The sequence below is a fragment of the Plectrocnemia conspersa genome, unplaced genomic scaffold (genome assembly GCF_051122295.1).
Source record: "Plectrocnemia conspersa isolate PC_06_02 unplaced genomic scaffold, ASM5112229v1 ptg000003l, whole genome shotgun sequence".
In the NCBI taxonomy this organism is placed as follows: domain Eukaryota; kingdom Metazoa; phylum Arthropoda; class Insecta; order Trichoptera; family Polycentropodidae; genus Plectrocnemia; species Plectrocnemia conspersa.
In genome coordinates, this window is record NW_028277167.1 from 14,752,022 (window position 1) to 14,777,340 (window position 25,319).

At 31.2% G+C, this 25,319-nt stretch overlaps 3 protein-coding genes across 4 annotated transcripts in view; 1 reads left to right on the forward strand and 2 right to left on the reverse strand.

Moving 5' to 3' along the window:
• The window catches only part of LOC148236716 (serine protease 33), a 25,167-nt gene extending 21,426 nt beyond the window's left edge, over positions 1-3,741 (forward strand). Inside the window, exons 7-10 of the mRNA XM_088183388.1 lie at positions 1,768-1,936; positions 2,011-2,146; positions 3,146-3,253; positions 3,382-3,741. Coding sequence (XP_088039514.1) covers positions 1,768-1,936; positions 2,011-2,146; positions 3,146-3,253; positions 3,382-3,539 — 571 coding nt within the window. The 3' untranslated portion in view covers positions 3,540-3,741. The remainder of the gene's footprint in view (positions 1-1,767; positions 1,937-2,010; positions 2,147-3,145; positions 3,254-3,381) is intronic.
• Positions 3,280-17,390, reverse strand: LOC148236717 (uncharacterized). Of its 2 annotated transcripts, none has more exons than XM_088183387.1 (19): positions 17,313-17,390; positions 12,208-12,322; positions 10,833-12,146; positions 10,301-10,761; positions 10,053-10,233; positions 9,842-9,982; positions 9,496-9,775; positions 9,269-9,424; positions 7,979-8,730; positions 7,803-7,910; positions 7,602-7,725; positions 7,413-7,528; positions 7,280-7,345; positions 6,419-6,534; positions 6,281-6,347; positions 5,963-6,214; positions 5,727-5,901; positions 5,395-5,663; positions 3,280-4,263 (listed from the first exon to the last, which is right to left on the reverse strand). In XM_088183387.1, the coding sequence occupies exons 2-19, from the start codon at positions 12,303-12,305 to the stop codon at positions 3,984-3,986; spliced, it is 4,956 nt and encodes a 1,651-aa protein (XP_088039513.1). In that variant the 5' UTR covers positions 12,306-12,322; positions 17,313-17,390; the 3' UTR covers positions 3,280-3,983. The 2 variants fall into 2 exon arrangements, with proteins under 2 accessions (XP_088039513.1, XP_088039512.1); XM_088183386.1 differs by having other exon boundaries at positions 17,262-17,390.
• A 3,903-nt stretch (positions 17,391-21,293) lies between these two features.
• Positions 21,294-22,140, reverse strand: LOC148236718 (uncharacterized). Its single transcript, XM_088182766.1, has 3 exons — positions 22,033-22,140; positions 21,647-21,956; positions 21,294-21,466 (listed from the first exon to the last, which is right to left on the reverse strand). The coding sequence occupies exons 2-3, from the start codon at positions 21,918-21,920 to the stop codon at positions 21,369-21,371; spliced, it is 372 nt and encodes a 123-aa protein (XP_088038892.1). The 5' UTR covers positions 21,921-21,956; positions 22,033-22,140; the 3' UTR covers positions 21,294-21,368.
• Positions 22,141-25,319: the final 3,179 nt, after the last annotated feature.

The window sequence follows — 25,319 nt, forward strand, 5'->3', positions numbered from 1 at the left end:
ATTAAATGCAATCAGTATACATTGAAATAGCAGCTTGAATACTTGAAGCCAACTTTCCCCAATTTGAAATGATCTTATCAATTTAAATTCAACGTTCGTTTTATAGGTGATGAAACTTTTTGCTTAATGAGGAAAAGTTTTAGGTATATCTATAAAATTTCACTATCGCAAGTTCAGAGCTCAAAGCAATTTAATGTAAGTACTAATAAATTGTAACGGGTTTTCTTAAAATAATAATAACAATACATACATGTTTCTACCTAACGTATATAGCTATTTAATTTATTTAGATACTACTACAAAAATTGTCTACATTTCACAATAAAAAAAGTAAAACTACATTTTTTGTTTGTGTTGAAAATATAGTTTTTTTTTTAAATTACAGCTCAAAATTAATATATGACACATTTTAATTATTCATTCAGAAAAATCTAGAAAAAGCTAATCTGTAATGATCAGTCAGAATTATAGTTACTTTATAGTCACTAATTCCGACCTTCCAGACATGATAGAAATTGAAAAAACTAAGTTCCTTGTGGGATCCGAACCCAGGTCTTTTGGATATTAGTCACTGACCACTAGTCTCGTGCTAGTTTATTAATAATTGGCTCTATATTACCAGTTCAACGGTTGCGACGATTTAACTATGCACTATATAGCTCAATTACCTTACTATCTATCACGATATTCATCCGTGAGATTGGAAAAATCTAGAAAACATAATCTGTGATGATCGATCGGATTTTAATTTATATAATAATCACTAATTCTGATCTCCCAGACACGATAGAAAAACACTAGATTTTATATGGGACTCGAACCCATGTGTTCAAGGTATTAGTCACTGATAATACCACTGGTTAGGGTTCTCAATTATTCTTAGTTTTCAACTATTTGAATATTGAATAAAAATAGATGAAGTATTTGAATATTTGTATAAATTCGTAATTTGTTCTCGGTTTTTACCGATATTTTTTTATTTACCCAATTAGTGCAAAAAAAATAATTGCCTGAAATATTATTTATTAAAAAAATAATTATTGGTTAATGAACGAAACAATATGTTAGAAAGACCCACCTTTATTATGGTTTAACGCTTATCTCAAAAACAGGTGTGCGACGCAATTTTTTGTGAAGTTCGTGTAATATTTTTGTATTTGTTGTTTCAAGACGCAAAAATTTTATTTCAGACGATTTAATAATTCGATCGCAGTTAATTAATTTTAAATATTTAATTTATATGTAAATCTACACAAATAAACGCCAATACAGATCTCATCTTAATGTATATCAAATTCTTTTCAATTATTCTTAGTTATTGTTTGTACAAAAAAAGTTGATAAAATTATGTATTAGCAATGTTCCACCAATTTTACTGAATTAATTCAAACACAGCTGATCTTAATTCTAGTGACTTGAAAAAGCTGAAATGACGTCACTGATCAAAAAGTATATAATAATAAATTAAGCATTTTCCTTTTGATGCCCTCACTGATCAATAATTCGCACAGCATATTTTACAATAATAATAATTATTTTTATATATTACTTAAAAAATAATATATAAAAATAACAATTTATTTATAGTTAATATCTACCTATCGGAAAAAGCAACAGAAAACTATTCTAATCACTATGAAACATGTACTTAAAAGTAATATTATAGATACTAAAAATTTGAGAAACATTGGTGAACGCTTCTGTTGCTATATAAATTTAAATATAATACAATAAATTTTACTATGAAATTATTTTTTTAATTTACAGGGTCAGTCAAAAAATTGTCCATCCACTATTTAGATACAGAATTACTCAACCAGACCGTTATGATCTCGCTTTGTTGTTACTCACTAGACCAGCTGGTTTAGGGACACACGTCCTACCCGTGTGTCTACCAAACTCGTCATGGAAAAACTTCGATTACAACAAATCACAGGTATTAAATAAAAACAACCCATGAATTTCTACATTAACAAATTATAATATTACATATTTATATATAATTTTAAGGAAAAATCTGATGATTGGAGCTTCAACGGCCCACTAGCTGGGAGGACCGCACTGGTGGCAGGCTGGGGAAGCACCGGTCATGGAACGGCACCCAGAGGCACACACCGGTTGAGATCAGCAATAGTTCCTATTCTTAGTGAGAAGCCTTATTTAATTAATGTTTTAACTATTTTTTGTACCTGGCAGTATATAAGGATTAGTTTATGTTGTGTTAATCAACTTTGATTCGGGGAATTTAAGAACTCCGCTACAGTAAATATTTTTTATCTCGTAATTTATTAAACGAAAAATATACATTTAAGACAATTTTTCTAGTTTCTTTGACGTTCAATACAATTTTTTATCTCTAAGATATGTACCTCTATAAAAAAAATTGGCTTTAGAGTCCTTTGTCACTCGTGCAGTGCCTACAACACATCTTTATCAGACCTGAACCTCTAAGCAATCCAAAGATGTGAAAATCACAGCAGATACTAACGATATTCGAAGTACATATCTTAGATTGCTGCAGCTGTTGAATAGAAAATTGTCATATTGAATCACACCTGTACTTACAAGTCCACATCGTTGTGATTTGATTGCAAGTCCAAGCTGATTCTTGAGATGTGTATGTCATAATGATAACAGTGCTCTCTCTGGGCATGTAGTACTCCAGAATTTCTTTGTATTTATCGCAAAAGTCATCATAATCTTTTCCGCAGAAGATTGTGTGTGGAATCTCTTACCTGACTAACCATCTTGGTTTCTGGCTATTGGTAGTGAACTCAGGTTTCATCAATATTCACATCATGAAACTACAGAACATCATAGACAATGCAGTGTGCTAATTCATGGTTCATCTCCAGAAGTGAAGCTATTTCCTTCACAATTACTCAACGATTCACGATGCCTTCAACTGCTACAATGGACTCTTGTGTCACTGAGATGCGCCTTACCCAGTCAAGAAAAGTGCTGCAGAACTCCCGCTATTTCAGAACTTTTTAGTTCACTTGTACTTACTAGAGTAATCGAGATATATCACCATATATAACACTACTTCTCTAATCCAAATTGATATCTAATTGTAAAAAATGCAGAACTAATGAATACCCAGTTTAAATATCTGCAATAAGTTGTAATTCTGTTTGTGATTTAGGTACTGAAGAATGTATTATGTGGCATAGAAGCAAGCAAATATCAGTGGAGATACATTCTGAGATGATATGTGCCGGACACTCTGACGGCCATCAAGATGCATGTTTAGGTAATATACTATTTAAACTATTATAGTAATCTTAAAATGATTTTATTTATAATTTAACTCACAAGTGCTCGAAAATTTTATTGTATTTTATAACATTTGTAGTTAAACACATAAATATATTTTTACAGGTGATTCCGGTGGTCCTTTAGTGATATCAAAAGACAGTCGTTATTATTTGGTGGGAATAACAAGCGCTGGGTTCGGATGTGGAATCGATCATCAACCGGGAATATACCACAATGTTTTGGTTACAAGTCCATGGATAAAACATATTATATGGAGATAAAACTAGTTACTTTTTAACATTTATCGCTGCCAAAATATTAACAATACAAATATACCTATAATATAGTAACGTAGTTTAGTGTTTATTTATTTATATTCATATCTAACGCATAGATAACCGAACACTTTAGAATAGACGATTCAAAAATCACGTGATCTCTAATTTAATGTTAATATAGAAAAATATATTTATTTTACATTGACTTATGTGTTTTATTTTACAATGTTTTGAAATAATTTTTTACAAAAATTATATTTAAATATTTTAATATTCTTATACATTAGTATATAATTACACAATTATAACATTTTTTTAAATTATATACTCGGGTACAAGATTAAAATTCATCACATATACATCATGCTAAAAAGAAAATTAAAAAAAATAATAATAAACACTATTTACATGTAACTAAAATTATACTATACATATTATAGATATCTATTACGAATAATATACTTGATTCTGTCCATCGTCGTCTTTGATAAATTGATCTCCATCTATAATTGTAAATTGAGGATGCTTCTGATCTTCTCCGACATCGTCGACTAACTCGTATCGCACTCCTCCTCCGATTAAACGTATCTCGTTATCTACCACAGAACCGTCTTCAACAGTATACAACAAACTGTGTCCATTATCAACTTCGTCCACTAACTGGATCTGAATTTTTGCTTCCCCTTTATTGTCTTCATCTTGATTGAAGTCCTCGTTAATTCCATGACTAAAATTAAATATAAATTTATGAATATTTATGTACAATAATACTTTTTTTATTTATATCAGGGCTGTGGAGTCGTTAAAAAAAAACACGACTCCGACTCCGACTCCGATTCCGATATTTACCAATAACACGACTTCACTCCGACTCCGACTCAAAAAAGTTTAATTTTATCAGCTATTTTTGATGTTCTACTACACGTTTTATATGCATACGCTATACACAGTCATTATTACGCAATTAAAATTTCATAAATATCATAATTTAAAAAAATGCATTTTATATAAATAAATGTTCGGGGTCGCTCATTTTTCACGACTCCGACTCCGACTCCAACTCCCGCCAAAACACCACGACTCCAATTCCGACTCCGACTCCACAACCCTGATTTATATATAATAAAGAGCAAAAAAAGCAACCATAAGAATTAAAAGATATACACGTAATCTTTGGTTAGATTTTTCAGAATTTTTTGTCACTCATTTAAGGGTATGTCTTGATTATTTTTGAGTGGTTGGTTACCTAGCCAATCGATTACCAGCTTTCATAATGAAATTATTAATAAAAATTACAATATCCACAATTTAGTATCACTAAAAATAGGATATATTATATATTCGTCAATTATCAACAAGACAAATATTATAACTGATAGTCTGTCGGTTATAATCAATCATCAGTTGAGACTCTATTCAAAAAATGTCAAAATGAGTGCAATAAATAGGTTGAGGCTTTGGTGATACTACAAATTTTAATATTATACAAAACATGATTACTTTTTTGCACGTTAACCTAAATAAAATTTAATGATAACGCTCCTATAAATATATTAACCCATTCCTCATCATGCCCGAATTAATTCTCTACTCAAAAATCAGCAAATTTTTCGAGAAAATAAACATGGCTTTTTTTTGTTAAAAATTAAATTTGTACAAATATTTTTAAATGTTTTACAACGGCTGTATATTCTTATACCGTTGCATAATAAAGGATGGATCCGTACTAGAAATTTTTGTGTCATTTAAAAAAAAATTCTGTGACTGGGAAGTGGTTAAAAGACTTGCTCTAAATAAAGTCACAAACATAGATAACGAACCAAAAATAAGATTTACATTTATAAGTTTTTAAACTTACCCAACACTAGTGTTGATATCATCAGTTGAATAAGCATACTCCATTATGTTGACACCGCTCTCTTGTCGAAGAGCGCCTCCGCTTTCATCTTCGATAATTACGTCTTCCAAAACTAACATCTGACTTCCGTCCCCGGTTGAAATGATTTCAGATTGTCCATCCTTTGATTCTTGTTCGTTATCTGTTATCATTTTAATCGAAGCTTCCAAAGCAGCTCTAACGTCCGTACCTCCTCCTTTAACTTCCAATACAACGTATTGATCAGGATGCTACAAATATTAAAAATATAATTTAGAAACTTGTCTTTGATCAGATTCATTATTTAATTATACCTTAAGTTTAATATGTGACTTTAAATTGGACTGCACATGGAACAACTTTGGACAATACGAGCACACAAATCTACGTTCACCAGTGTGCGTCACGCGGTGATTCTTCATCGCGTTCGATCTTCGGAATGCGAGTCCGCAAATATCGCACGGATACGGCCTTTCACCCGTATGAGTTCTGCAACAACAAAACAAACATGACTAACTGTTCACAATAAACAAACGTACGAATATCAAACCTGTGATGCTCGTTCCTCCTGCCTTTGGTTCTGAACGACATCGAGCAGTAATCGCACGGGAAAGGCTTCTCTCCTGTGTGGCATCTTTTATGAGATCCCAGATCACCTGGAGTGAAGAAATTCTGTCCGCACTCCCGACACGTATACTTGATCTCACGCAAATGCACTCGCCTGTGATGCGTCTCAAGACCAGCTCGATGAGCAAAACCGTTTCCGCAAAGATCGCAAAGATATACACCACCGTTATGAGATCTGAAATAATCTCACATTAATAACAATCATTACTAAATATATAACGGCAAATAGATCAATTCGAACCTCATATGACCATCCAGACCGACTTTAGTTTGATACATTTTATCGCACGACGTACAAGCAAAAGGACCTTTAAAATCAATTATAAATAAAATAAGTATTCCGTAATAATTGACAACATTAAATGAACCGACTCATTACCGGGTCGATTTCTCATCTGGATCATGGACGAGTCTCCGTGTTGGTCCTGCCGATGCTTGGCTAGCATTATCCGTTTATTAAATCCTTCCCCACAATCAGCGCATCGATAACTGGTACTAAAAATTACGGATAGATGTAATAACGTAATTATAATATTAAAATAAAACTACGACCATCACCACATTAACGGTTTTAATAAAATCAATAATCAAATATTTCACTACAATTTATTCATACAATGGACAATTCTATTTACAATATAATTATTTTAGGTGATGCCAAAATTTATATACAAAATATATTTCCATTTAATAAATAATCACTGTTACACTATAAAACATTTTATATAGATCTTCTTTTGACGATTTCTTGAATTTGGTCCCAGATTTCTTGATTTTTATGTATTTTAGTTAAATTTTGATTAAAGATATTCTAAGTCACATTTACATCATAACAATATAATCAAATTTTGTTACAGTGAAATATCGATTTATCATTTCTATATTCGAAAAAGGGTAAAAGTGTGCTTTGGTTTAACAAAGTTGTGTCAGTCTTAAAGACAATAGCATTGAAATGGTGAGGTAAAACAAACTATATACTATATACAAATATGAATTAGATTCTTATAACGTTTTGGTAAACTTATTACTAATGTGTCATGATATATTACACCATTCAATGAATCGAATTGTTCTCCATAGATGGCAGCATTTTCCGATGAATGACTAAAATTATGCATGTATGAGATATGTGCGTAAAAACATTTTGGGTCCAAAATATCGTCTTATCGAACATCAAGTTCATAAACGAAAAATCGAGCTTCCACTGTCATAATAATTATATAGTGACTTAGAAACTTACTTTGTGTTCTTTTTAACATTGATTGTGTCCGCGTGTGCTTTACGACGATGCGAATTTAGTGCCCAACTGAAAATTGATCGTTAATCATTAATTAATTATAAAAACATATAAAACTACAATAAAAAATCAATACCTATCGGTGAACTTTTCACTACAAATTTTGCAATTAAAATAATACGTGGTGTGACCGTGCTTATGCCTCTTGTGCACTTGTAGATATGTCCAATGTAAGAATGTCTTGTTGCAATGCTAGAATAATTCATACACATTTTTAATATCAAAATAAAATACAAATATAGATTTTTAAAATATAGCAACTGACCTGGCACAGGAAATATTTCACCACAGGGAAAGATTCAAAGCCGCCGATATCTTGTGAACCTTTCTCTTTATCTCCGTCAATATTGAATTTATAAAATCCGTGCGTAGTCTTATGAGAAGTGCATCTAAATACAAGCAGTTATTGATCAAAATTAATTTAATCTAATAAGGTTGTAATAATCAAACAATAGATTCAACTGACCTAGCGTACGTTGAAAATGCAACATTGCAAATGTTACAAATAAAGGGATTCCTTAGTCCATCATGACACTTTCTATGAATATTGAGAGCTTCCTTTGTATGATAAGTTCTAAAATAAAAGCACAAAAATTAATAACACTTAATCAGTTTCATTATAAATTTTTATTCATTACTTACTTCTCGCAGTATTCACAGCGCAAAACCATTTTGGTTTTAATCACACTTATAAACGCTTTTGTCTGATCTTTGAGTTGCCCCAAAAGTTCTGCCTCACTCACAAGCTTCTTATTTGTAACGTTTTGGGTTGAATCCTGTTGAGTGAATTCACCTGCAATGGTAACGTCTGGATCTTGATCATGCTCCTCTATGATAGTCATGGAGCTATCGATAAAATAGTTCACGCAAGCGCCCTCATCGGGGTTCATGTTTTTGGAGAGCTCGCTCTCGTTTAACGTCTGCATGTCTACGCCGACTTGATCTAGCAAATCTTTCACTGTCCCGATGTCCTGCATCAATTTGCAATTGCTTTTAGACGATATGGCATTATCGATAATGTTATCGGTGGTATCTTTATTAGAAAGTGCGGCGGCGTCTCTTTGAAACTGTTCGTCGACCATATCCTTAACGTCTTCTTCGGTCAACATTTTCACTCCTACCACTTCATCGCTCAGAGTCATCATATCGCCGTTGACAATTTCCAAATTGGACAAAACGTTTAGCGGCACGTCTACGATGCCCGTTTTAGCTAGAGTCTCATTTACAATGTCGTCAACGGAAGATTCTTTGCTTTGTTCGACGTTTTCTGACAAAGGATGCATTTCTGCTATGTCATCTTTGACATCAAACTTTTCGAGAACGTCGAGTAATTCGGTGCCGTCAATATTCGACATGATATTACTACTGCACTCCACCGACTCCAAGACATGTTTCTGAAAATAGGGAAGAAAAAAAAAACATAAATATATAGCAAATATTATGATCAAAAAATATCCAACAGAAACAGTTGTAGCCTGAGATCGAGATTAGCACAGCATTGAATCCTATAACCCTACTAAAGCCTTTGTGATTATTTTGCTTGCTTGAACATACAAACCTTTAATCGCAGTTAAACTATTGAGATTGTATTGAGTAGTTTTGACCTGAGAATTTGCTTAAATTTTTTTTGAAAAATCATGGACAATTGAAAAGATACAATAAATTTGAGTAATAGTCAGATGCTACACAGATTAAAGAAGAACTTTAAGAATGAGGAACATCAGTTAAGAGCAATGAATAATTCTTGTATGCTTTCAACCACAACCAGGAAGTGCAGTAATTTATTCTAGATTGAGAGTGAAGTGAGAATTTTGTTTGATTCCTATGAAATTGTTTTATCTTTGCAGTAAAATTGTTATGTAAGTATAATTTAGCATTGATTCAATGAGGTTATATTTTTTTTAAGTGATCTAGTTCATTATAATACTTTACCTCTGCATCAGTAACATCTTTGAAGGCCATCTTGCAATGCTTACATCCCAAGACATTGTTTTCCACTGGACATGACTCGTGCGAAAGTAAATGCATACGAAGACGCGATCTTCTGTTCAAAAACTTGTGACAAATATGGCATTGGAATGGTTTTATCTACAATTTACAAAGCAAACATTTTCATTATGCGCTCAGAAAGATATTAATCACATAGTATATAAACCCACAGATAGATGCGTTATGTTATGCTCCCTCAGATTATGAACGTCGTAAAACTGCTTGCCGCATACGTTGCACTGATGGCACTTATTGCCGTGAATTCGAGAGTGAGCTCTGAGTGCCGATCTGAGGTGGAACTTTTTGTTGCATCCTTGGTGCTGACACACAAAATCTATATTGTGTTCATTGTTGATATGATCGAACAGCTCAGCTTCGGTATTGAATATTTTATCCGGACATTTGCTGCAAACTTGCTTCATTTCCAAAAGCTCAACCTGATGGAAAGACCTAAAAATACACAGAATTAAACGACGGATTTAAAAATACGATGTAAACAAAAAAAATCATCCTTACTGATGATAGTCTAGTCTTCGTCGAGTCATAAAAGACTGACCGCACAGAGCGCAACGATGTATGCCTTTAGAGCTTCGCACTTTAGACTTTGGACCGCTACATTTATGATTCACTAACAGATCTTCAGTTGAAAAGGAATGCCTTCATAATAAAAATAAGTATTAATAATTAAAATTATAAACTCAAATGTTTTATATCAAATCAGACATACGAGCAAACTGTGCATTTATGCTTCCATAATTTTGAAGCTCGCGGTCGTTTTTTAAATATACCGCGCGATTCCTTTTTAGTATCGCTGTCGTCGGAATAAATTTGCTCCTCATTTTCTTCCAATAGCCATTCTTCATCACCTGATGGGTCAAAATCATTCTCCTCTGATTTATTAATCTGTTCTGAAAACACAACACAATACATCAGAAATATTGAACACGAAAGTATTTAAATTATTAATGATCGTACTCATATCATCATCTTCGATAAGTTCTTCAAGGGTTTCTTCAATATATGTCTCTTCTTGAAGTATCTCTTGTTTTTGGGACGGTACATTATTATTATTTACATTCTGCAATAGCAATTCCTCTTCATCGTCCTCCAACCATTCCTCCAATACTTCAATATCGCACACTTCCTCATGGTCGATCATTTCCATCTTTAAGCCATTATAAAGCGAATTTTTTGGTTTCCTACCGGGCCTACCTCTCGGTCTACCCGAAATTGTCGTAAGAGGAGTATTGAGCTTAATTTTCTTCGGTGAACCCTTCTTGTGTTCTTCCTTTATATGTTTTTGTAATTCAGTATACGTAGTGTAACCGTAAGCGCAAAATATACACGGAAACACCGGTTTTCCTGGAACTCGATGAGTAAGAGCATGTGCAAAAGTCTGTGGTAAATCCAGCTTTGGAAAAGCATGACCGCACATTCTAAAAATAAAAATAATCAATAAGTCAAATAATAACAAATAAAAATAATCTATTAAATAGCTAAATTATACCTGCAAATGAACTTTTTCTTCTTTTTGTTTTTCAACCAATCGATATTTTGTCCTGGTATGTAATCGTCATCGTCGTCTATCGGTTCTGTTTTAACAACGGCATCCAAATAAGTGGTGTGACTATCTAACTCAATCGACTCTTTCTTAACGGGTGCTGCGAGCACGACTTTATCATGTTTACGAGGTCTTCCCCGAGGCCGTTTTCCAGGGAACGGCGAAGTAAACTTCTTGTCGATTCTCATCATTTTATTGAGTCCGCCGATGGCTTTTACTACTTCTTCATTATCCCTTTTAGTTGGTTTTTTATCTTTCCGAACCATGAGCAAATCGTTCATATCTATCTGAATATTTAATTCATCATCTAAACCATAATCATATATACCTTCATTATCAATATCTTCATAATTGGAAGGTAAATATTTGGAATCGTCCAAAAATACTTTCTTCATTGAAACACCTGATTTCGTTTTGTCGTGTTTTAACATGAACTTTCTAAGTTCTTCCGGCGATGAAACGCACATCTCTATTGTTTCATCCGAAATCATCATCAATGACACTGTAGGTTGTCTCACGGTCCGCTTCAACATTGCGATATCAAACGAACTCAATATTTTACCGCTAAGATTGTTCGTTTTAAGCTTCTTATAAGGCTGATCTTTTTCCTTGTTTCTCGGGTTAAATTTTTCACTTAAGCGACGTTTTCGTCGTGTCTCTCGAACTATGACATCTTTTTCCTTCTCTCCGTCATCATCCGGTCGTTCTGGTGAACTTATCAACATATCTAAAAGGTCTTCTTTGGTATACAGTTGCTTTTTTTCATTTTCGACAACCTCGGGAACATCCCCGCACAACAAATCAGATAGAGCATTCTTAAAATCGCCCAGTTCTACTTCGAACTCGGTCAATTTTCTGTTATGATTTTCTAAATCATTATCGGATCCCAATTCGTCAAAGTCTTCTTCGAGCGAAGAGTCCAGCACCTCGATGTCCCTAACTTCGGACTCTTCGCTATCGTCGTCTAAGAATTCCATCTGAGAATATTCCTCCATATCGCTGCCGGGTAAATCTTCATCTCCGTTGTCCACTGAAGCATCCTCAGTAATCGGTTCCTGCGAAACTTCCTCATTTTCGGTGAGATATTCAACCTCACCATACTCGTCATCTTCGTCGACTTCATCTGACTGCACATCCCTGTTCTCCTCTGCATCTTTATTCAATTCCGCATTTATTAAAAACTTATATATGTTATCTTTTAAAGATACTTGCTTCCCTTCAGTAATATCAGTTAATTTAGGCACATATCCCAACCTGGCCCTAAAAAAATATATTTTTAATTACGATGCAATAATGTGCATTAATAAGAATGTATACATACTTGGCCCTTTGTAAAAATGCTGAAAAATCATCAGAAGGCTTAACTTCAAGATTAATATCGTTCCCTGCACTGTCCTCCAAACACAATATGAGAGTCATTGTGATTTAAAGTGATTCTGAAATATTAAAATAACGAATAAGCATACTTATATAAATTGATGACGTTTTTCGACACATGAGACAGCATATATAAAAAATTGTGTATGTATAAATAAATTATAAATCGTCCTCATTTTGCTCATCGAAGATCAAATTTCGAAATATAAGACAGCTACGTCAACACATGTCTCATATTTACATCCAAAACACTAAACCCATGGTAGAAATTTTTTTTTAATACTTTTATATATATGTATGCATTAGTGGTCAAAAATTTAAGACAAAAACATGCAACATATTCATATTCAGGAATCCATCCATATATTTTTTAACCCTTTGAGTGGTGAATTAATTTGATGTACTTTTCTATAATTATATCTGTTGTTATTTATTTATTATTATTTTATATTTCATTTATAGTAAATTATAAAAAAATCTGATTCTCAACGTTCTATTGCTTTGATTTATTTTACTATCTCTTTGTATGATTATGTTTTAACTTTTCTATTATTAAATTTCGTTTATTTATTTTACATATTTTTTATATATTATTTGGTTTTTGTGGTTTTTTTATCATTTCAGAGGCTCTCAATATTTTTATAAAAATCATATGAAATATATTTTTTGTGTTCATTTATTTTGTAAAAAAACATCATATAAATATAATGTATTTTATTATTTCTTCAATTATATATGTAAATATATAGCTATCTGGGGTACCACAAAACAGTGAAACATCGACCACTGTACACGTATGGAGATACTACTCAAAGGGTAAATAAAATCTGCATTTAAGAACATGTGAGAATTGCACAATAGCCACATAGACTTTTGTAAGCAAAAAATCTTTAAGCCCTTTTATTAAAAGCTTCATATAAGATCATCTAATGAATACTAATGGCCTCACATTGAATAAGTGTTGTAAATCGACTACCGTACATGTATGGCGACACTGCTAAAAGCGTTAACTATTAAAAAAATATTATTTCCCAATTAAATAATAGACTATTTTCTGTATTTGCCATAATAATATTACTGCATATGTATTTTTAGACTCGCCCTGTTCCTTTTTTCATTTACATAGTTTCGTCTTATTGGACTGTTTTTTTTCATTTACATGCGTTGGTTTTGCGGGCGTTAAAAATAAAAATCATTAGAAAAATAATTTGATGGCAGAAAAATGAGCTGTAATTGTCACTCCTTACCAGGATAACAAAACTCGGCGATATATTGCTTAAAAATTAAATATTTCTAATACCACAGTGCAGGAAGCTATTCAAATATTTAAGAATTCAGGACTAAATTGTGATAAAGTCCTAAAATTACATCAAAACAACGGGATCAGCATAAAGTAATTTCAAGTAAAGAAATTAGAATGCTTACGGCAACAGAAACTTGCTCCCAAGTAAAAGAGTGATGTTGAAAAATTATCAGTTAAACGTCTTATGGAAACGACTACACATCGAGTAGACTAACATATCAACCACTTCATTAAAAATTGTATCCAATAATTAAATGATTTTTATTTATTTTTTGTTTCAAAAATACTATTTAAAACTATTGTAATTTTAAATTTTATCTACTTCCTGGTCACAGTACGTTTTTAAAAATGACTTAAAAACTTATTGTACGGACCCACCCTAAAAGTGAATAGAATGGGTATTTGGATGCCGCGCGAAGGAGTAGTACTGCAACAAGACAACACATGCCCTCATACACTAAGAATGACCTGCGAAAAAATCCAAGAGCTGAACTGGGAAGTTATACCACAATCGCCTTATTCGACTGACTATCATATTTTTCGATCTATGGAGCAAAAATTCCAAAATGTGAACGATGTTGAAAGTCACCTTATCCAATATTTTATCTCAAAGCCACAATTTTTTTACAAAAGGGGCATTGAAAATTATTATGGTGCGCATAAGTTCTTAAAAATTCGAAGAAACAGTAAGAAGTTTTTGTCAGTTAGCTGAAGACCTTCGCCCTACACAATTGACAAAAGTTTACCATTTAACTGTACAAAGGCTCCTAATTAAAACGTGATTAAATGGGTGAGTTGTGGCTAAAACTTACTTCAACAGAAAAACAATAAAAAGTTATGCAAAAATATAAAGATTAGACTGCAGAATCCTAACATACAAATTTGAGATAAGGTGCGTAATAAAAGCAAATAGTAAACACATTCAATATTAAACATAGTTGAGTATAAGATAAACTAAAGTTTCTTTTATATGTTTATCTTAAAGCATGATTGCGTTATTGACCCAATACTTTTGTATACACTGCAGATTAATAATATGTATCTAATACAAATTAAATAATAAAACGATTTATCAATACAAAACTCTTACTACATATTTATGTATTATTTATTTAGTGATTTGATAAATTAACTGTTTTAATCACTTATTATTTTCAAAACGAAAAAATTTAAAAATTGAATAGACTGTGACAAAATTTTCATAAGTACTATAAACGCTTTCACCGGAAATTGATATTAAAATTACGGCAAATCTCATATTTAGTGGGTAAGATATAACAAGCATCCTGTTAACCAAATATTGAGACTCAATAAGAATATGCAGATATACGGATTTAGTAATCAAAAATCGATTTTTTTAATTTATACTTGTTTGTCCTTACTACTACAATGGGAGTAGCAGTATTTTGTTATTTGCTTTTAAGCAAAAAGCAAGGTAAATCACCACCGGGTAGTCAATTGTGCAAATTAAATTTTGATTATTAACTCAATACCAGTGGGAAGTTTATTAATTGGCTTCACTTCTAAATTTATAAGTGTATTGCATTTAATACATTTATTTTTTTATTTTAATTAGTTATTTGAAGACGTCAATAAAAAATTGTGTTATTTATATGAATAAAAAAGTAAACACCGGTGCAAATTATAAATTTGTGCAAAATTTGCCTACCTTTGAGCAATAGCCGAAAGCAGTGGACCACGTTAGTAATATAATAATTATTCTTATGATCAAAACAAGTGACAAATTAAAACTTAAATACCAATAAAAAAACATTTAATGAGCAAGTATATTGCAATAATTAAATTGAGAAACAATGAAAACTACTATCAAAATATAGCTGCTTCATTGTGTTGAAATTGATTTCAAAAAAGAATGATCCTTACAACTTATTATTCTCCGTTGAAACTTTGAAAACATATAAATTTAAATATTTATTAAAGAAAATGATGCTTGTTGGTTAAGATGGCGCCACACTCAAATTAGAGTTGCAAAACGACCATTCGCTGTTTAGACCCAAATTCGACCTAAACAAATATAATAATGGTATGATAGTAAATTTGTTTAGGTTAGCTGTGGGTTTGAACAGTTCTGGGAATGTAATGGGAAGTAACAACTGACGATTTTTGAGCGTGGCACGGTGCTAACCAACAAGTACCAAGAAAAATATTATTTGAGAAAATCGAACAACTGTTGTAGAAAATGTGTAACTTGATTGTTATGTGCAATTGTAAAATTCAAATTAAAATTTAAAAAAATTAAATTAAATTGAAATAATGTTGATAAATAAAATAAAATTATGAAAATTTGAGTGTATATATAATAAATATTAATTCAAAAGGCAGCAAGGATAATAAACCTTATATTACTTGAATATTAACTTTTTATTTTTTAAATATTAAGTAAATGCAATTATTATTTTTTAAAACATATCTGTATTCAATTAAATATCTCTTTAATATTAACAGACATTCCCCTTTTCATTGTGTAAAATAAAGTATTTAAAAACGAAGACAATTTACATGAGCAATAAATTAAATTATCTTTTCATATAACGAACTATTGGACAAATTAGGTGCAAGCGAGCATTGGGAAAAACAGTGAACACCCCACGAATAACTCTCTGCAACGAATCCTTTTCTGAAGAAAAAAATCCGTAGATTTACTTTACATAAATGCACAAACATTCGTTTTAATTTATTTAAATGCACATATCTCTTAATATAATTCTCTGTTAAATTGCACACTTTAAAAACAATCATTCCCCTATTTTGCTAAATAGTAGAAAGAATTAACTTAAATATTCATATTTATAAGGTAATCTCTATATCCTCATTAAATTAATTCCAACACTACAAAGTTTTTTAAAAAATAATAAAATTAACAATGTTCTGATTGAACTGTCTGAATTTAAATTATTATACTGAATATGACGCGAAAAACATTTTAACTCGGCTCCCATTTGTAATTTTAAAATGATTAATAAATAACTTCTTATATAATTTTGTTTTATATATTTGTTAATGATAATAAATTAACTTTTATGACCAATTGTGAATGCTGTGTTGAACAGCATTCGTAACGAAAATAAGCTGCCCCTCATGTACAGGCTGAGTTTATAGGATCAATTTCATAGAAATTAGAAGGATTATAACGCTCTGGAATATATGGATGGCCCGTTACTGGTAATAACGAAAATTAGGTGTGATGTTCCATAATAGCATCCTAAATATGAAGTGTTTAGGCTGTCTAGTATAAAGAGACAGATTGTAAATATTCTGATTAACCACTGTTTAGTTTGCCTCAATATCAACACACAATACACATTACTCAATACATTATGCATGAAATATAACGATGTGTCCATGATATAGGCATATGTGAGTTTTCTTACTATTACTGTGCATTTATAGAAATATCATTTTAGGTACATCTTCTCATACGTAATGAACAAATCTTTGTCCTTGATCGATTATTCAGTACAATACGTGCGACGCAATCGATCGCGCGAGTCAAAAAGTGACAAAAACGACGTAGCAAATCTGTCAAAAAAGTGAGGTTATGTACGGGTGACGCTCGATAAGCGTTCGATTATGGCCAAAAGGGCGGCAGATAACGCGTCGCTTCTGCGTACATTTATTTTTCGCGCTGGTGAGCGAAACCGCGATGACACGTCAAGGGAGGTCTATTGACGAACCTCGTCAGAGGGCGGAGTCCATCGTCGAGGGGCTCCGACGCTAAAACGGACCTTGGCGGGAATCAGCGACGGCTGTCGCGTGAGAGCCGCTCCGCCGCGTCGCCGACCCCAAACAACGCTCAGACAGGTGCAGCTACCGCGCGCGACACCTTTCCGACAGGCGCGAACGCCAGACGCAGACTGACGGATAACCTATTCGCCTACGCGTACGGACGCCATGTTTGCGCGCTCGACGTCGTGCAACATGGCCGCCTCGACGCAACGGATAGCGCAATATGTCTCACAGCGTTCGAAAACGTACGCCAATGGGCGGTCCTTCTATAATTTATCTTTTAAACCGAAATTATACATTAAAAAGACACCAGAGAATGTAACGGCCATGATCGATTTAATATTAGTTTAGTAGATAATTAAAAATGCATGTGTTTTCGATCGATTTTGACACAATACTAAAAATGTTACAATTAATATTAGACATCAAACAGATTTAATTATTAAATTAAAAAAGTATAAAATTATTTTTTTATTTTGCTATTACAATAAATAATAAATTATATCTTGGTAAACATTCAATATAAAAAATACATATTTTATAGTTTTGCTGAATACAAATATAATATGCAAAATAAATATTTTATTCCAGTTTTTACGATTTTAAGAAAGTTGGACTTTGAGACTAAATTATTTCATTTCAGTAATTAAATGATTAGGCACTCGTCAATTTATTTTGCTAATATTTATATACATACAACCCACTTCTTATAATCATTAATATTGATTTAAAATTTATCATTATTTATTTACTTTAGCTTCTACATTACCTTAAAATGAAAATGAAAATACATCATTTTTAAAAGTGGAAAAATTTCGAAAATTTTATTTGAACAATAAGCGCCAGGGCCTAATTTTGCTCTCTAACAAAATAAAAGCTAACCAAAAAAGAAAGTGTTGTGTTTAAGTCGTATTTATTTTAAAGGACATTCTGTGTGGGGTATTATTAGGTCCGAGTAGCAAAAAATACGTTTTTGGATAAAAATACTCGGTGAAAAACTCGACAGATCTTAGTCTTATTTTTCATATAAGAATTTTCTAATACGAACCGACGAAATATTTAAACATCCATATGAGTTTCTAAAACATTATTTCGAAGAATTAAAAGCAAACGAAAAAAGAACGTATGCATATCAACGCATATTGTCGATTTTTTGGATTTGATTGTATATCGATTAGAGCGATTACAAAATCTAGCATTTTTTAAGAAATTTTCACAAACTTAGATTATAAGCCGCCCAAATATAAAAGCTATATTATGAATTTAATTAATAATGTTAATGAAACAATTAACACTTAATTGATAATTATTAAAAAATAAGTTGAAGGAAAGCCAGCAATTTAGTATTACACTTGCTGAGTGGACGAGCATGAAAATGCGAAAATGTTTAAATATAGACTTGAAACTCTAAACCGGGACAGCTATCATTTGAATATCAACGTACATGGCTTAGTCAAAATGTTCAACTTACGCTTAGCTACTCAGTTACTTAATAACGTAGAACACAGTTAATAATTATTTAATATAGATTTAAAAAAACATATTGTTGAATCGACACAATATCTCCCGTACTTTCAGGTTAAGCCCAAAAAATTTGCACTGCCCGAACTCTAAAAAAACAAAGGGCATTTGGGAAATATTTCCAGAGAGCTAAAAAATTGTTTTTTTTTATGGCATGTATAGTTGTCATCCACGGTTAAATGGTCGTCATGGAAAGATTTGTTCAAAATCTAGCTTGAATTTTTTTAAATTAAATTATTTTTTTTAATGAACAAAAATTACCCTTTGCATATCTTAATATTTGGTGTTGTTCAAGTAAATGCGTTTCAATCTGGGCGGAATCTAGCACCCTTGCTTTAAGTGAAACCATTGATGCTACAAGCGTGATCCAACTTGCTACATTTATTAGAGATATTGATAACGAAGTAAATATTATTGAAGAACCGTACTTGAATTTTAAAATGGCTGACTTACCATCTCTAATGATTATCACTACTTATTTAAATTAATTAAACATGCTTCTCCAATATGAAAATCAATTGATAAATTATGACAATTAGTGACAACATTTTAAAGACTGTGACAATCTCAGATTAAGAATAATAATTGTATTTATCTTGAAACACTGATCAAAAAACGTTAACAGCGAAAATGCTATTATTGCTATTTAGTCAGGGAATTTAAATAAAAGATTTCCACTTTATAATCTCATAAGTTGTAGCTGCTGCAGTCTTTTTTTAAGAGTAATTATATTTGTAGTTAACTTTTTTTCGTAAAAATCATACAAATGGTAAAATTAGAAGAAAAAAATATACTAGAATCTTAAAAATACTAGATGGACTGATGGAAAAATGGTTGGATTTATTTTTTTTAAAGTTTTTATAATGCAGCCTTTTATTTTAAAAATAGTAAGACTTGGAACTAATTAGCAATAGTTACCATATTTATTATATACTTTATACTCACAAAAGTATTTAAAACTTATTTGATTAGCAATATTTAGATTGCAATATTTTATCAATTACGAATTCATAGTTTATATGCATTACGTTTGTTGAAATGTATTACCTTTTATACACTTTTCAATGTTTCTCAATTTTTCATTTGTTGAATTAATAATATCCTCACTCATATAGTATATCTTTGTATTGTCCGCAAATAAATGTATGTATCTTACAAGAATTTCTAATGCTAAATGTAATGTGTATATAATATATACAATACCACTCTTTTCTACTAAAATAAATGGTTCTATCTATCGTTGTCAAGGCCAGATAATATATTTGTTTTCCTACTGAATCGATTCCAAGCACTTGATAGATGTAATTATATGCAAAAATGATTTTTATATCATTATTATTATTTATTATTATCAGTATTTTCGCAGTAATTAAAATATCATGACATGTCCTTCACAATGCATAAGATTAAATTGTATAATTAGAAAATTGATTTAAAGTCAGTAACTACGCTCAGGGAAAAATATATGAAAAAACTATTTTTTGAATCATGGTATTCCGATTTAATTTCATTGAAATAACATGTTTTAAAAATTATTTTCGGGATAGATTCGAGACCGTTTTTTAGGTTTTCTTTAATGAATAACCCGAGAGTTTCAGAATCAGGGACGTCATTTCATCTTTTATCAGGGGGTAGGGGAGCAAAAGTTGGCCAGTCAGTGGTAATTTTTTTAATATTTTCAACACTATTGTCAACTGAAAAATAATATTCTGACTAGCTATCAAAATAATTCTTACAATTTAATGTAAATTCTGACCAGTCCAATTCAAATTCTAACCATTTAATATAAATTCTGACCATCTAGTAGTTATTCTGGCCGTAATATACTTGAATCACATATAATTCTTCGAATAATAACATTCATTTAAGTAAAAATATTATTACTAACTGTTTTATTTAAAGGTTACAGATCATTTAATTTTTAAAAAACTTTAATTTGCTGATAGAAAATTCTCTTATTTCTACTATTATTTATTGTTAGTGAGCAATGATTACTGACCAACAAAAAGTTGCTTCTTTCTCTTTTATCAAAAAGCAGTATTATTAATACAATATAAAATGAATAATTAAGAATACTGAGAAATTTTCTCTAATAATATTATTGTAATATTGCTCGCAAGACACGAAATAAACAGGTTAAGCAATAATTAGCAGAACAAATTATCGCAAATTGATAAACAAAGCATCATACCTCACGCGATTGTAAATTTGCAATAATATTTAGTTGGGACGGTCTGAAGCAATACATATACATATAAATGAAAAAAAAATATTAGAAAATAAATTATTTTTGTATGAAATGAGTATTTATATAAACACCAGATATTCTAAATATCTAGGGTTGTCTGTCTTACTGTAATTTATGGAAGTAGATCCATTTAGTTTATTATTATTTAATGTTTTTGAGCCACCGTTAAATGGATAACAAAATGATTTAAAAATATCATTTAAATAAAATATATCGATAACTTGTTTTTATTTAACAATAATTATGTAACAAACACAACAAAATTAAAAAAATAATAATAAATAAATCACTTCTTCTTTTTCTTCGACATTTTCAATTGTCGTTTTTCTTCCCTCTTCCTTTCTTTATCGGTCTGCGATTTATATAAGCGATGGAACAGAAATGCTGAAAAAAAGAACAGATTTTAACAGATAAAAACACTAACTAATCAAAATCATACCGCACAGATTATTTCCGATAACAAAAAAGATAATAAATAATCAGAGTAATATTGTATCACATATGCGGGCTCAGTTTTATAAACACTCAATTGACTCCCCTATATATTGACTATTAAGTACTTACCGAAAAATGAAGCCATGAGCACAATGAAACAGATCAAAATGACGCCTTGAGAGGTCCACGATTGAGCAATTGGCATTGGTGAGCTACCATCGTCCATGAGGGCTTTTCTCAGTTCTTCTTTTTCATTGTCCCCTAAACCCATAGAATCCAACGCAGCTAAGAGTTCGTCCCTGGTAGGCATCTTGAACGGCTGGTCTTCCATGGGCATTCCATCACTTGGATTTGGAATATCACTACCCATTTCATTGAATGCTTCAGCCGTGTCTCCGGACATTTCTAAAATGCTCAAACACTGACTATTGTGCGTTGACTGAAATATCGTTAAAATTTTAATCAATAGCTATCTACAACCATTAGACTATCAATTGATTTTAATATACACTTACATCGTGGTAAAATGTGAGAATTACCGCCGGCTGTCGTGTCGTAAAAGTTGTATTGAGAATGTACCTGTTTACTTCACAACCAATAAGCTTTTTATCTTAACCCTAAACTTGTTTTCATTTTTTATAATAAATAAAAATATAATTTTTTATAGCAGACTCAATGAAAGAGTTTGTTAATATCTAATAAGAAACATCGCCTTCTAATATCCACATCGTTTATGATATTGATTATTCATACTCAAGTTAAAATAAAAATAGCCATAATGAACATTTTATTTATGTCATCAGATTATAACTAAAAAACAGTCAAATAGTAATTAATAAATAGTTAACAATAATTTTTCTTGATATGCTGATTGATCAATTTTATGTTCCATATTTTTTTGCAATAATGAAACGATGTGAATAAAATTTATTCGTAAGCGGGTTAATACGAGCGATAAGAATTTGTAGTCAATATTGCCACGACAGCATCCGTTTCATACGCGTGGAAGTTGATAACACATCAATTATAAACATTGTATTATATAAAAGGTTTTAATTAAATAAACAATATTTAATAATACAATTATTTATAACTAAAAATTAATGAGGGAGTATTATTTATTATTTTGTTAATACTCTTAAAATATAATATATAAAACAACTAAAATATAAAATTATTGTTCTAAAAATATATTGAAATTGCTTCGTAAAAAAACAACATATGTACCAATATTATAAACGCTTACTATAAAAGGATTTTCTTGGAAAACATCGTATTCACTAAAATCGATTTCTGAATTATTTGAGACAGAGACCGTTCTGGGCCGAGCATTTAACCTCGTTGGTTTTTTAATGACTTATACGTTATATTAAATTTTGATAATTTATTTAAAAAAAAAAAATATAAATATGTTTTTTATTAACGGGTATTGATGTTGATTCAGCGTGTGTATATCGTATTAATATTATTAATTCTAAGCATACAGAATATATAATAAATTCTGAAATTAAATATACAAAGTCCAGAAAATATTTTTACAATATTTTATATTGCGATCAATTTATATAACAAGTCTTATACATTTTTCAAAATGTTCACTATTAACATAAATGCATTTGGTGATTTTATTTATTTCAACGTGATAAGTTCTCTTGACTTTTTTTATTTTTTGCACTTAATGCACTAAGAGTTTCCTATAGATTAATATATATAAACGTTTCATTAAAAACGGTTCTTGAATACATCTCAAAAATGTACATTAAAACGGTGAATGCTTATCAAACCAAGCTTTTGCTTCTTTTTTGAATAAGAATATCAGTAACAATAGATAGCACTCCACATTTTTTTTCATTATAATCGTCACTCTTTGATACTTAAAATTTACATCACTTTATCTATTCATAATGAAAAAAATATAATAACATAAGTAACAAAGTATATTCAGTCAATAGTATATACCTTTAAACATAATTCTTCTTTAATAATAGAAAATCATGTATAAGTATGATTTTTCTTATTTGTGTAATTTTTAAAAATGTCAATACAGTTGCATTTATGTTAAATTTAATATACTATTCAATAGCCATGTTATGTTTAATAATCCCCAGGCAATTTTTTAATAAAATTGTATTATTTTTTATCTCTCTTTAATATGTTTGTATTCCATCGACAAACAGAGATTTTAGATTCTACACTTTGCCATCATTGTTAGGTGTATTATTCATTATTTTGTCTGTTGAAACATTCGACCACTTAGAGCAGGCTAATACTCTTAGGCTTGACGCCGGGGCTTCGCCCTTTTAATTAATTTTATATTTAAATTTAGAAATACTAATTTGTATTTTTCGGCAAACCTACTAAAATACCAAGTTTTTTTGTTTCAACGTGCTGCATTTCTTAATCCTTTAATATTCCAACAATATAATACATTTTCTCAATTTTCTTTGATAAAACCTTTAAAATTTCAATCAATTTTTTTATATACTTTATTATTTATTTTCTCTTATAATAACACAATTTTTCTAAATTTCATTCAGTTTAAATCCACTATTAAAACATTTAAAAAATTTAAAATAATAAGTTATTATCACTGACAATAAACTGTTTAGTTAGCAAAAATATACACATGCTTAATAAAAATCGCGTTTATTGAGAATAATTAACCCATTCTCTTACGACAGGCTTCAAGACAATTGACAAATCCAGATATTTCCCACATAAAGCTTGTTAATGAATGATACAATATAAATTGAGTGGTTGTGGGCAATTGAAGTTTTGTACAGCCTTAATTAAATGATTAACTAGGCCTTCTTTTTGGCCACACGTGTTTCTATCAGTTATGACACAGTTAAATTTATCCTCTTGCAAGTCGTTTTGCTGAATATTTTTTTGTACACATTTAAAAATATCCTCTCTTGTAATTGTTTCGTGCATGCTATGAACATCAAGTAATTACTTATAAACTTAATAGTTTTAGCAACTCCTCAATAAATAACAACATTTAAGAGATATCGAAAATATCTGCATATTCATCCAAAGGTAAGGAGAACTTCCAAGGAGAAGTTCCCAAAAAAACTAATTTCCTGAAGGACAAAACTTGGCGGTACTCTGGTAAAACTGGCGTAGCGGGTTTTCTCTTCTATTATAGACGCCGACGGGCTTGCACGCCGCCAATGCGGGCCCGGATCCCGTTCATTGTATATTATAACATGTAACTCTTCAATATTCAGTAAAAACACTACCGCAGCGGCTCAATCTGTGTCTAATTGCCACCCGTCACCTCCCGTCGCCAAACTGTTGAGCGCCGGCGTAATAACGAACACAATGGAGTAAGTACAAAATGGCCGACATAGACCTCGCTGCAGTCGAAAAAACCACAAAGCCGAGTCGCTGCAGAGTCGCTTGCCGCCATCCCGCCGGAGCTTTCCTGAATCCAGACTCGAGCTGGCGGACCACCGAAACGATGTTCCCCCGACCTCACCGCGTGTAAAGCAGCAACGCCAAGGCCTCCCTTCTTTCCTCCTAGTTGAATTTCGCATTTGTAAGTTGCTAGGGGGAGGGGATGGTGTAAGGGTTATATTTATGTTTATATATATATTTACTTAGATTTCTTCATGGCCAAAACTTGGCAGTACTCTGGTAACACTGGAGGACCGGTTTTTCTCTTCTCTTGTCGACGCTGACGGGCTCGCACGCCGCCGTTGCGGGCCCACACTCTGTTTATTGTATAATCGAACATGTAACTCTTTAATATTCAATAAAAACACTACTGCAGTGGCTCAATTTGCGTCTATTTGCCACC